The sequence below is a fragment of the Apteryx rowi genome, unplaced genomic scaffold (genome assembly GCF_003343035.1).
Source record: "Apteryx rowi isolate R43461 unplaced genomic scaffold, aptRow1 scaffold_84, whole genome shotgun sequence".
NCBI classification, from domain to species: Eukaryota; Metazoa; Chordata; class Aves; order Apterygiformes; family Apterygidae; genus Apteryx; species Apteryx rowi.
Genome location: NW_020451138.1, coordinates 389933 through 404328, shown reverse-complemented (window position 1 = coordinate 404328; position 14396 = coordinate 389933). Strand labels below are relative to the sequence as shown.

The 14396-nt window shown below is 35.7% G+C and overlaps 1 protein-coding gene across 1 annotated transcript in view; it reads right to left on the bottom strand.

Annotated features, from left to right (window-relative positions):
• The window catches only part of ADGRB3 (adhesion G protein-coupled receptor B3), a 465440-nt gene that overhangs the window by 247469 nt on the left and 203575 nt on the right, over positions 1 to 14396 (bottom strand). The window contains exons 7-8 of the mRNA XM_026090008.1: positions 12633 to 12734; positions 11975 to 12081 (exon numbers count right to left, since the gene is read on the bottom strand). Of these exons, the coding sequence (XP_025945793.1) occupies positions 11975 to 12081; positions 12633 to 12734 (209 nt within the window). The remainder of the gene's footprint in view (positions 1 to 11974; positions 12082 to 12632; positions 12735 to 14396) is intronic.

Below are 14396 nucleotides of genomic sequence, written 5' to 3'. Positions count from 1 at the left end.
GATAATAGATTTTAATAAGTAAAAGGTTACTGCAAGCAGGAAGGAAATAATATATTCCCTGTGTCTATAATGGAAAAGGAAAAAAAGTAACAGGTTTCAATTATGTCAAGGAAGATGAAAGTTACATATTAAGGAAAACTTTTGAACTGTAAAGGGAGTGAAGCACTACAGTTTACCTGAAGAGACTATGCAGTCTTCCATATTGGAGGCCTTTAATAACAGTCAAGAAAAAATGAGGAGTAACTCAAATACAGTTGATTCTGACATTAGGGAAGAGTTTAGGGCTGAGTGACCTCAAGAGTTACCCTTCAGTTATATAATTCTGTAATAGCTCCATGCAAATAATCCAAAACCCAAACTAAAACCTCATATAATTTACAATTTATCCCAAGCAGAAATTCTGAAGGTTAAGGAATGACTTGGAAACTGAACTTTTACATTACCGCATTTACCCACTGTCATGGTATACGATTTGCTACACCAGGTTTGTGCAGACAGTGTGTCTCAGTCTTCCTCTCAGCACTCAGCTTACATCACTGCAACCTTGCTTTTTCTGGGACTTATTCCTGATTGGCGCTGATGAAAAGATGAGAATTGTTTCTCTGTATACGAACAGCTGTCTCACTCTCATATACCTGTATCTTTTTTTAGGCAAAATATTCATCAAAACAGTGGTTTATTCTTTGAGAAAAGGAGCCAGCATTAATCACATAGAATTCTGTGCTGTTCTAGACAGTCTCAGACAAACTGAATCTCTGCACAGAAGCCAGAGAAATTGCATGTGTTCTTCTATATGTACTGAAGTATATTGCAAAATCTTTGAAGAAAATCATCTAATATCTATGGGAGCCTTACATATTTTTAGAAGAAGAATGTGAACAGCCCAGAGGGATGCTTAGTTCTTTTACTAGCTTCTCTGTCTCTCTCTCACAAGGAGACTCCCATTATTACACTCAAGAGATTTTTTTGCTGCTTTAATCTATTCCATAAATATTTGTTTATCATCGTCATCATCATTATTACTATTGTCACTCATTGCCTGAGAACAAAATCTAGAACAGGACAGAATTCTGTGATTAATGCTGGCTCTTTTTCTCAAAAGAATAAATCACGCTTTTGATGAATATTTTGCCTAAGAAAGCTTACAGGTATATGAGAGTGGGATAACTGTATGCATGCAGAGAAACAATCCTCATCTTTTCATCATGTGAGTCAGTCCTGGAGATTAATCCCTAAACATGTGTAACTACATCCCCCACAGACCAAACATGGCTATAGGCACACAACTAAAAAATGTGACTTCATGAGAAGTCCGTAAACATGCATTCCTTGACAGAGAAAGTCATTATAAAGCTTCAGTATTTTAATTATTGCATGGATTCAGCAAAATTTCTCAATAGGAAGGTCATAAGACTGCTCTTCAGTAAAGCAACAGATGGCTTTAGGAACATGAAATGAACAGTTATTAAGGGATTACTTCTGTTTTAAATTTAGGTTTTTCTTTCTAATATTTACCCCTGTGTTTGTTGACCAGGATTTATATTATTATTTTATTAAGTATTGCTATTAAGTGCTTCAATTATCTGTAATTAAATCCTGCTCACATTGGCATGCTATGTGAGGGATCTTGTTGTTATTGTTGTTTCTTTTTTTAACCAGAGGGCACGTCTTTAAGATTTGTGTTATCTATGCATAATGAAACCTGACAAGAGCAAGAGTTGAGAGGGAAAAAGAATGACGAGCCTGAGAGGCTTGTTTTCATTTTATGACAAATATAGCATTGCTGGAGGTAAAGTCTCTTGGCTCTCTGTAATGACAGAATGGCTAAGGCTAGGTGTCATAAAAGGACATACTAAAAATGATTTGTCTTTCTTTTTTCTATAGTACATGGTCATCCTGGTGGGTATCCATCCCTAAAATATAAACCTCTGATTAATTGAGACAATTTATATATTTATTTGATTTTATGTTTCTATACGGTCATTCAAATCATGCTCACTTCTGTTTGCAGGACAAGAATGGTTCTCTCAAGGAATTAGTATTACTTACTGGGGAGCCCTAAATTCTGTATGGGAGCATTGCATTAATTTATATGCAAGAGAATAATCATCTGTATCTCACATACTTAATAAATTTGAGCTTAAATATGGTGGGGGAATGCAGCAAATGAAGCAGTGGAGCAAAAAAGCAGGGGGATGACTGCAGCGAGTATATCATGCTATGACCACTGCTTTGCAGCTAGCTGTCTAGCCATATTCCTCCAGTCATTCTGCCAGCTGTATTAGAATGAAGGTTCCTGCAGTTCTGGTAGCCTTTAAGGGAAAATTAGAAGAACGCTTTCTTTATTGAGTTCCTAAATGGCCTTCATCTCTCGTTTTCCCTCTGGCCATACTCTAGTGGAGTTCATCTGTTGGCTGCAGTGTTGGTTGGCTTGGAATATCAATGTGGTCAGGGAGCACTCAGCTGCTCACTGCTGCAGCAAATCTCAGTGTAACTCAGGAGCAGCAGAAACCACCAGAGAACATTTCACTTAACACACACATTATTTTTTGCTAAATCAGACATTAAAGGATGATTGAGGCTGCTGAGATCATAGTGGGGGCTTTTCTTTGAATTTTTCAAGAGGGATCGTTTGGTTGTTAGAGCAGATGTTCAAATGCAGAAAGGAAGAAGAGCAACTTATTCCAACTGAGTGAAATTGTGTTTTGCTTTTGCAGGATAGAAGGGAAATGTTTTCTTCCACTGTATAGCATCTCTAGGTTTGGAGTGCATGGGTATGCTGGGGAGATCAAGCCCTGAAATTTCATGAAAAGGGAAGTACCACGGTACCTTTAAATACATTTGCACTTTCCTGATCCTAGGCTGCTCATTTCTCATACCTGTTGTAACACAGGCAATTATGGAAAGAGCAATGATTCACTTAGGTTGGAATGGATGGTTTCCAGTCTGCACATTTTATAAAAGTGGCTGAAGTATTGGGTTACAGACTTCCTCTCTTTGGCAAAGTGCATATTTATTAACAGAAAGTGAAGAGGATCTATTAGGAGACCAAGAAAGGCACATGAGCTTTATAACATGGTGTTGAAAATACTTTAAAAAATTGAGGTTTCAGCCCATGCAACGAGTTTGGCAGGGCAGGGCTGGCAGAGCTTTCTCATGACCAAATAAGTGACTTCACCATCAAGCAACTAACAATACTGAAGTTACTAGGCTTTTTCAAAAGTTTTGATTTCTTCCCATGCAGAATGGGAAAATATTAGTCAGGCAGAGGAAAACTGTTGTCTGCATAATCTGTTGATCAGTTGTTTTCTGAGAAGAGGAAACAGAAAAAAAATCTTACTGCTTATTGCTGGGCAAGGAAAGAACGATAATTTACTGATACAAGTATCCTGCCTCTCAAAGGCAGGGAAGGTAAGATGAATAGCTGGCATATACCAATATAAGGATAGACTGAGGCAGAAGAAAAATGTTATTAAGGCCTATACATTCAAATCTCCACATAACTAAGCCTGGCTGCTTCGCTCTGCAGCTATGTAAAAAGAAACAAAGCAGTGAACTAGCAAAAAGAAGCAGTAAATTTTTTGGGAGGATGCCTTTCAATCCCATGAGTAGAGCAGTCATTCCACTGAGGAGTACATGGACAGGCTGATAAGCTACCTTTGTAATACAATTTGGAAAAACAAAATCATCTCTAATGAACTGCAGCTGAGCAAATCATTATTCACCCCAGAGTTCCTTTTATCAAATTATATTTTAGCCAAGTATTCACAAAATTCTGAATAATGCTGCTGTGGAAAAAGTGGAAGCAAAATTATAGTATGAACTAGAAGGAGCAGAAATGCATTTTTATGGCTATATTATCAGTTTGATATGCAAAGATTCACCTGCATAAGTTCCCATACTCCTTCATGAGTGTTAATATCTTGAAACCAGTGTAATATCTCATATGCAGATTTCTTGTCCCTAACACTCAAAAGTTAAGAGGTTTTAGGTTTTCTAACTTCCTCTCTCTGAGAGAAAAATGGCTGGATTTGCACGGATGCATGTCTGATTTAGGTGTTAAATCACTCAAGTTGGCATAAATTAGTACCTCATATTTATCCAAGCAACCAAATGTAAAATTTCATCGTCCAGGTTTGAAAACTGTGCTACACAGCTTTAGAAAATGAGCTGTATTAATAGATTTTCTGTTAATTTTGGAGATGACCTTCAGAAACAAAGTGTCTTGATGACAGACTTTAGTATTTCTCATTATTAATTGGCATAATACAAATCTCTTACAAACTAGAATGTCCAAAAGCCATCACTTTAGGTGCAAAGGCTATTCCAGTGCATGGTGAGGCAGTGATACATCACCAATATTGTTTAAGTAGACCCCTCACAAAATTATCTTATTTTCAGATACAGTAAATCCTGTCACCTAGAATGCGTACATAACAGAGTGGAAAGTAGAAATAGCCCAATCTATTCAAGTATTTTCCATTTAAACAAAATCAGTTTCTAATAATGCTTGGTAGACTCTTATTCCAACAAGTTTAAACAGTTTCTGCTCTTTTATGCAATTTTCTTTTTTAAGGGCAATCTATTTGCTCTACAGAAAGGTTTCTGAAAGCCTAAAGGTAAATGACTTGGATCCAAAATGAATTCACTTAAACTCCCCTTCTAGGAATAAAATTACTGAGTTTTTGGTAGCAAACTAGTTCCCCATGACATTCAACAACCTCTTGATTTCTGGACTTCAAAATACCAGATTCAAAATTGGAGTCAGTACTCCTTTTGGAAGCCAGTAATTTTCTAAGAGCAATAGACAAAGAGATGTTGATTCTATTCCATTTGTTAATGGTTTTCATTACAGTTGGTCATATGGGCTTCAGACATTCATTTCATAAAGATCCCAGAAGCTAACTCATTGCTCCCCCACAGCAAAATATTGTAATCTAATTTCCATGTATGCATTAGTCCCCGTTCATGGTTTTTTTTTCTTTTTAGCAGATGAAGTCTTTAGCTATTACTTTCAGAAGCTGTTCATACAAAGGATCATGTAGGCTAATCCTAATGCTGGGCTTTTGCTTCTTAATCTTCTCATTTGTAGTCCACCAAGCTTTGACAGACTTCAAGAGAGAGAATGGAAATGAAAGTAACTCTGAGTAATCTGAGGCACTTCAGTGACTCTTGTTTCTCTGATACCATCTGAGTAGGAATCCAGAATACTAAATATCAGTTCTGTTCTTTGTCTTGCAGGCACTCACACCCAGTCACAGTATGAATAGATTAAATTATAGTTCAATAGTTGAAATTAATAAGAAATTATTCTCAAGAAAAATTTCACCCTGTTTGTCTAAATGAGGTAGAAAAAAAAATCAAAGCATCGAAGTAGGGCACAGAATATCTGGTTAGCTCCAGCCCTCCTGAGTTGTGCTGGTCCAATTCAGTTGGAGGAAAACACCCAGAACTCAGTTAGTTTCATGTTTGATTATTTTATAGACTACAATGGGGAAAAAAGAAAGGTTTGAAAATTGCAAGAAGATGAGAATTGAGAAGAAGAAAGTAAAAGAAAGACCTGGAGAATGCATTCTCCATTGTATTAGGTATTTCAGGCAAGACTGAATGTCTTTCTATGAGAGATGCTCTAGTTCAACAGGAGATATCACATACTTAAAAAAAAAAAAAATCATACAGAAGATCATACAGAAGATCAGGCTAAGTAATCATGATGGTCCCTTTCTAGACTTAACATTTACAAAAAGACCAAAGCAGAAATTAGATATTGCCTTATATACTAAACAAGGGCTGCAGCAAGAACAATGATTCGCTTACTAATATACACTTGAAATCCTGGAAATGAAATACATGAGACAGACTAGATTTTGAATTTGTTCTGTCACAAAGCATCAATTACACAGCCCAAGTTGGCAGATTCTGGCAGTCAAAGTGTATATATGTGGTATGTCTTTTGCTTTAACTTCTTTGTGCCATAAGAAGAAGGAATGCCTACTGATTCAGTCTGGAATCTCTCATGGTGATGCTAAACCTGATTTGACAATGTATTTAGTCAGTGGAGTTGCATAACATTTGATCTGCTTATAGAATTTCAGATATGCAGAATAATACTTCAGAATATTTTGAATATATATTTGTTTTATAGCTCAGAACATAGCTCAGAAAATAATAATCCAAATTAACAAGGTACTATCCAAGTTAACAATTTTAAGTAAAATTATTAGGCAGCCCATTTTCTCTTTCCAGATCAAAAGAAGATAACAAAGAGTGAATAGAATACTTCACAGCATTATACAGTCTAAGACTGGGTCAGTAGATCATCTAATCTGCTTTTCTATATATGGTAGTCCATTAAACTACAGATATTCTTTATAGAGCTTAAAATATGTTAGTTATGTCAAAGGATTTCAGTTTTCAGAAAATTAAACTCTATGTCAAAGGCAGAAAAAAAACAGAGAGTAGGATATAACAAGGTCCATAACTTCTGCTATGGCAGGAATTGATTTGGTAAAATGCACAAATGGTCCCCCGAGAACCCAAACCACGTCTATGCCATAGAGAAGGACAAAACCTCAGAATTCTGAGAAAATGAACTGGAATTAGGTAAAGCAGGGAAATTCCTCCCTATCAACTGAAATATGGTGATCAGTATATGACTGAGAACTATCCACAAGGAACAGAAGAAAGGATCTTGTCTGCCACTAGATCTTATCCATCCTAACCATAATACAACAAATAATTGGAAACCTTTCTTTTCTGTAATGTCCTCTTTCTCAAGAATACATTTAATAAACTGTGCATCAATGGGCAAAAAATCCCTTCTTAGCTCCACAGATAACTGCTAACAGTCCTGAAACATAGCACTTGACAAGGAGCATTTTCTTAATAAAAAGCTGCAAGTACTGCAAACACGCTAGGGCAATACAAGAAATCCTTGTCCAAACATGCACTCAGAAACAACAGAAAGTTATATATATATGTGATGTTTCTTGTCTTGTTCATCAAGTTATTGCTTGATTCTCTAGGTCACATGATTCCAGAAGGCAAAAAATAGGTATTTATCATTTTGCATTTTCCGCTTATAATGCTGTAGTAAGATTAGTCCTAATTATGTTCTTTAAGTACTGTTATTAGGACTGACCAAATAATTTCCCAAGGGTTTATTTGATGGATTTGGGCATTTTGTGCCTTAATTTATTCAGTGAATAATTTTTCATATTAGTCAACCAGCTATATAAGCTGGTCAAATAGCATCTGTTGAATCCATTTGATGACTGGTTTGTACCAGACGTTGGATAAATTATTCATGACTAATTGGTTCCATTATTCAAGGAGATTTAATTATCATCCATGGTTTTAAAAACGACCTGTATTCCACAGTGCACAAAGTAAAACAAACTATCAAAAGTACAGGCAGTAAGTTTGTGGCATAGCTGAGATGCATCATCCTCTTAACTGCTTTTACTCAAGTTCCTACACAGGGATGGCGTAGGGCACCTTTCCCTCTGATGATGCAAGTTGACTGTCAGTCTCTACACCACAAGCCAAACCATTTCACTGTTTTATCATGTTCCACCTCATATTCTCTTCAGAGATCCCATATTTACTTTATTTTTAGCATGTGAGTGTTTTTCTGTGCTCTGATATGAAGAGAGATGAAGATTAAGAAGGAACAGTGGCCTGGTGATTAGACACTAAGTCAGAAGACTAGACATAGATTTCCACCTTAATCACAGGCTTCCTGAATGACTGAGTTCCTCATTTAACTGGCCTCCCTCAGTTCCCTATTAACAAAAAATTGAGAGAGTAGTACTGCCTAATCTCAAGGAGACGTTGAAGAGAGACGTTCAAACAGACGCATCTCTGAAACTGTTGTAACAGAATATCAAGTACAGTATTGATGTAAGTATCAAACAGTGGTTCATATATCTAGACAATTCCATTTAACCAATGGAAGACACTGCCTTCTTCTTACACATTTGAGGTCCCACTACATGCCTATCCTGAGTAGAGCCAATAATTATGCCTGGCACACTCTGTGAATGGCTGGAAAAAGAGATAAATTATGCATGGTGATAGGGTTAGGAATAGAGTATATTACAATTGCATTACGAGAGTATTTTGTAACTTCACTGACTCTTCACTTTTGCAAACAGACTTCCAAATGGGTTTTGAGGTGGAAAGATAGTGTCATCTCAGTATGAATTACATAGTTACCTTATTGGTCATTATTACAAGTCTTAAGTCAAGCTGAAAGAGATGCAGCAGTAACTGGGTTTCTGCAATTTTAATACTGCTTATTAAGGGTTGAAATCTTTCCTATGTCACTCCCAGGTAAGCAACAGAAAACATGTAAAAGTACATGAGTCTTTGTGCATGAAACTGCACCTCCTGTAGGTACATATAGTAGGTACATATTTATATACTAAGGGGATGATCTTCAAGGATCATCTTTAAGGATGATCAACTGCTGTAATATATATATATTCTATGCTATACATAGCATAGAATTATAGGTCAGTGTGGACATATGGTGAAACCTGTGTTAGCATTAGTAGGGAAAAGCATCTTTGGGAGAGAAAGTAAAAATCATATTGATATTAGAGCGGGAGTCTATGAATTAACTTTGTAGGATTTCTGCCTTGTGTGAATTCCCAATTCCACTGAAGTCACAGGAGTCACTGGAGCCAATATTTCACAAGGGCCAGTCCTCATTGATAGACACATGCAGCCCTGAACTTCTCTACCCATAGTCCAAGATGGCCAGATGTAAAGTAGTTTTGTATATAAACAGTAATTAAAGTAAATACAGTAGCCTCGGGACTATCTTCTAACCCTGAGGCCAACTAATACAGCCCAGCTTGTGTCCCTCAGGCTGATCTCTTTCCTCTCCTCCGCCACAGAGAAAGATGGTTTAACTGCCTGTTGGGAATGATTTCTCTGCCATGCTATTCTCTAAATGATGCTAGGCATTGTCTGCGACAGTGCTGGCTGGCATGGTCTTAAATCATGTCAGGGAATATGCTAATACATAAACAGTTAAACAGTACAGATGACTGCAAGAACACATCTGAGCTTGGGTATTCATTGTGTTTAGTTTATTTACTAGTACAACTGCAGTCCTCCAGTCCAGAATCTGTGTAGCTAGGCTAGCAGACTCTGTGGCCAAGGCAATATTCTCTGGCTCCCAGCATATGATATGCTTTTCATCAGAGAGTATTTGCTTTGGGCACAGCATCACGTGAATTCAGCTACATGGCTTCTGGGCTGGTTCTGGATCCTATGTGGCTAGTTTGGATGGAAAAGAGGTAGAGACCTGTCTGTATCCCTCCAGGAAGGCATTCCATTAATTTATTAAGTATTGTCTGTATAGCATACACATCAGCTACTTTAAATCAACTTCATAAAATCTTTTTTTTTCTTTTATTCTATGTATTTCAGAGAAGAAATGAAAGAGATTCAGCTCAGACTAGGATTTCATGGAACAGTCACAGAACTGAATGACATCCCCCCACTACTCTTAGTATGAGTTGGTAAAATAACATTATTTGTAAGTTAAGCACACTGAAAAATCTCATAAATGCTTTGATAAGCACACATTTATTATAGCAACACCATCTGTCAGCAACTTCCTTATAAAGCCCTGTTTTCAGGGATTTATAGAAGTGACATATGTATCATGGGGGGACAAGCCTACATTTGCAGGGCTATGACCTTATAGGTCTTTAACTCTATTTTCTATGATTCTTTAAATAATTTGTCTTGTTCACTTTGAGTGGCAGCAAGATGTAAGACAAGTTGACATGCTTTGTGAACAGCTCCCAAGTGTAAAAAAAGCCACTTTTCTCCTTTAAATTGTCATCTAGAGTGAAATTTAGTGCAGCAACAAGGTAGTGTTTAGATGCTTGTGTAACTTTAAAGAAGCTTTAGCTATTTTTAAATGTTCTTTGGCAAAAGATTATTTCACAGTGTGGTCTAATCATATTTAATATTTTGAAAAAGGAAATAAAAAAGAATAGATAAATCTGATCTGGCGTAGAAATGCCTTTTTTTGTCCAACAATGACCCCATTCTGCCAAGACAGACCTGCAGTTCTTCAAAAATATCAGTGCCCCACCAAAACAGTCAGGTAAGTCATACTATTGAATAATATGAAAGAGTATTCCCCAGCGGTTAAGTTGCTTATGAGTGATTTCTAGCAATAACATGAAAAGGAAAGGCTGAATATGAATACAGAATCAATGGCATGAGGATCATTCCTATGAATAAAAGTTGATATGAAATCCAGAAAGGTAAAAGCAGAGGAAAGATGCTTCTAATTCTCAAAGCAATGGTCTTCTGGTCAGACATGTCAAGATAATAAATCCTTTGAAATATTTCAGAAGATTACAATATTTAAATGCAAAAAAGCAAGCAAAATGAAATAATTTGCTTCTACACACCAGCTCAAAATGAAATGTTTCATTTCATTTTTTTGATCAAAAACATTATTTTTTTTGTTTTGCAATATACCTTTATGATTATTATTTCAAACTGAAAACATACAACCTTCAGCAGTTATATTTATTGTGCTAATTACAAAAAATACACATTCTAAGCAAATGCAATGCAAATGTAGCACTGCCCCACCCATGTATAAAATTATGTTTAAACACACTATAAGCAGCGGTTGCAAAATAATAAAATATCAAAAATATCAAATGCAAAATAGCTACAGCCAATTTGTATAGCAAGTTACAGCCAAAATGTTGCCGCTTCCAGGGAGAACACTAAATGGATACAGCAATCTGCAGACAGCTATATATGAAAAGAAGGTTTCTTTGCAGTTGGGAAAATTGCTAAGGTGCTTTCTTCTGTGTGAGTTTAAAAATAATGCTTGTTTTAGTTTACCCTGAAACTGAATCCCAGGCCTCAACTGAGTTGGAATCTAATGAAACAGAAATGCAGCTCAAAGAAATTCATCAAAATCTCTTTCAACTGGCAAGCCAAATTTGAGGAACGACAGCTAGACTCCTACTTTTCAAGCCACCAAAGATTGTTAAACATGTTACAAAAGTGTTGCACTTTGCTGAGAGGCTGGGAAGTTACCAAGCACACAGCTACATTAGTGCCCCTCTGCTGAATTATTAATGGAGCAGTGGCCTTTGGAAAAGGAGGTAGAGTAATAGGAATGTCAGAAAAATCTATCATTCAGGCAAATGCTATTGTCCATGAGAATCTTCAAAGAAGCTCTTCCCTCTATATTAACCTGGCTGAATGCTTGGACTGTGGAAATAGAATGCAACCAATATACCTAGCACATACCACAGTAGTATAATTATAAGGCAATATATAATATATATAAAATACAAACATATTTAAGCAGTATATAAGTGTATAATAAATATGTTTTGCAAATAAACTTTTTGTTAAGCATGCTGAAAATAACCATGGCATTTTCTCATCTAGAGTTACTTTATTTCTTCCAAGACATTGTAATAGCTTTATCCTATAATCATTTTCCTTTGTTTCATTTGAAGGTGAAGTCCTATGTTTGACAGCAGGAAGAAATATAATCATTTCTGACTTCCTAGTGTGCAATTAAAGAATTCAAGGTATTATAAAATTACTTAGCAGGTCACTTTTCCAGTAAACCTCATTTATTCACATCTCATTTTCTAATAAGCCAAAATATGTGTCTTACCTTCTGCCCCCTACAAAAGTTTCACACAGTGAGCGTGGAAAAAGGGAGCCTGCATCTTTTTTTTTTTTTTTTTCCATATCTACAGTAAAGACAAAGGTTCTTTCATTCAAATACTAGCAATATAGAAGATCAAAATGATATACATGAATATAAATTATTCTTTCTTAGGTCTATTTTCCTCCTGGCATTTCGCATCAGAAATATTGCTTGAGAGTAGATAGGTAAGTTTTTTTACAACAATGATTAGCAATGAATAAACAGAGCAAGTACTAAAGCTGGCTTTGCACCTACTGAATGCTGCAAGTGTCTGTACTCATTTGATATGCATCTAGCAAAGCTTGGATGTTCCCAGAAGGCCACTCCATGAACACTGAGAGAGCAGCGTCTGCTAGTGGTGCCTGTAAGTCACAAAAATGAAAAAAATATATTTATATAAGTGAGAGCAATTGGAAAGAATGAAGGTTATTTAAACTACAGTCTACATTATTTTAAAAGCACACACACAACACTTTCATACAAATGATCAGCAGTGTATATATAATAGTACAAGTTTCTGAAACACATTTCATTGTTCACTTGGTGAATATTTAGCAGTTTTTTTTAATTAAGAAGATCTTTATGACTTGCTTCATTTTCATCAATTTGCCAGAATATACTGGTTCTGTCAAGTCTTCTTCTCTGCTTTTCTCTCTCTGTGTATAGTAACACTGAAACACACACAATAAATATATATATATATCATATACCCATCCATATATATAAACTGCAGAAGATAAAGCGTATGTATGTACACATATTATATGTATATGCATATGTATGTGTGCATATATATGCATATAAATGTATTTGTACATATGTATATGAGTCTGGCAATGATTATGTCTGAGAATACAACGCAAAAGATTTTTCCCTTTTCCTGTCATCATGTAGTTTCAATGTAATACTGTACCTGTGGCATTGAGAGGACATCGATTGAATGCCATGTCCCCAGCTGGGGTCCTTTTCCACACCATTGACATTAAATAGTCTTCAGGACATATTTCATAAGGTGCTGCCATTTAAAAATGAGAATTTAAATATGAATGTTAATGTAAAATAGATATTTTCTATCAGAAAAGTAAGTCTTCAATCTAATTCTTCCTGGGATGTATATATTATCATCTTTTGGTTTCATTTTAAGAATGAAATACATAAAGGTAGGAATGCAAAAACTGCAATTTTTGTGTAACAACTGGCTTTGTGATGGTATTTATTTTATAGCCCATGCATCTATTCTCTTCAGCAAACAAACATTCTTTAAATTGTATCTGCAATATTAATGGTTTTGAACCTTTACTTATTGCTCTATTTTCTTCAATAACATTAAGCATATTTCGTAAGTTGATGATAATAGCTACAAGCTGTGATGCTTGTTACACTAAACTTTTTTCTAAGATTTTTCTAAAACACACTGTATGTGAAAGAAATCATTCTAAAACCATGGCTGAAATATTACATGTGCTAAAGCTGTCAAATGAGAACTGTATATTCTGGAAATGAAAAAGCAGGTTAGTTCTTTGAAATGTTTTTCATTACAAGTTAGTGATTATGCAAGTACAGTCAATAATGTGAGGCTGAGTGGCTATAAAATAAAACAACCTTTTACTCGTTTTACCATTTTAAGGGAAAAGATATTTTCACATTTCTACAGTAACAAAAACACACGGGGGAAAAAAGGCTTTTACAAATGCTTCACGTTTCATTTTCACATGGTCATGATTTCCAGATTCCCTCTGCTCTTTGTATTTTCTGTATTGCACTGTAGATTTCCAGTTTATGATTTTTGAGTAAACTAGATCAACACAGCAAACATCTGGCTGAAGATGTCTCACAACTTAAAGCACTGACAAATACTACTTGCTGAAATCTAACTCATTTTAAGTTCAGGAGAGAAAAGACATGAGTTATTTCAAAGTATTATTGTATGTATTTCAGGTAAATTGTAATCCTACTGTGTTACGTCAAAGCATTTATAAAACAAGGAAAAGGAGAAGAGAAGGGAAATGCTGTCACACTTTTACAGATGGAGTGGTAAAGCAGAAAGTGATTCAATGATTCACCCATGGTTGCATGTGAAACCTCTAGTATATGTAGGACCAGATTTTACCAATTCCATTGCCTAACCCATAAAACTGTCCGTCTTCCTTGTACTTCTCCTGACAGAAGAGTGAGGTGCAGGACGAACTGAGCAGACTTTCACACCAAACAGTACCCTCTCTTTGTGGACGGCAAGGAACTCCTTGCAGACGTCTCAGTAATACTAACATGAATCACAGCTGTTTAGAAAAATTGCTTGCCCTATCATCAATATTCCTGAACTGTAAATCAAGACAGTTGGTGATGCTAAAAATCAAGTGGTCCCTTAATGGCAAAACATGAAGAAAGTTGATTATATTCATAATCTAGAATACTAACACTGCTGCTTTAGACATATACAAAAAGTTAATGCTGGAGGCCATGGTTAAAATGGGGAAAAGCAGGTTTTGACAAACATAAGTTATTTGATGACATAAGCGAATGCAATCGCCATCATACTGTGCTTTTGTAAATGGAAGAAATGTTCTGCAAGATCAACATAAAACAGAGGTAATGTTATAAATTACATAAATGTGCTAAAGCTCAGAGGCCTTTGATAAGTGTATTTGTCATCCAGCTCTGGCTATTTCAAATTCTT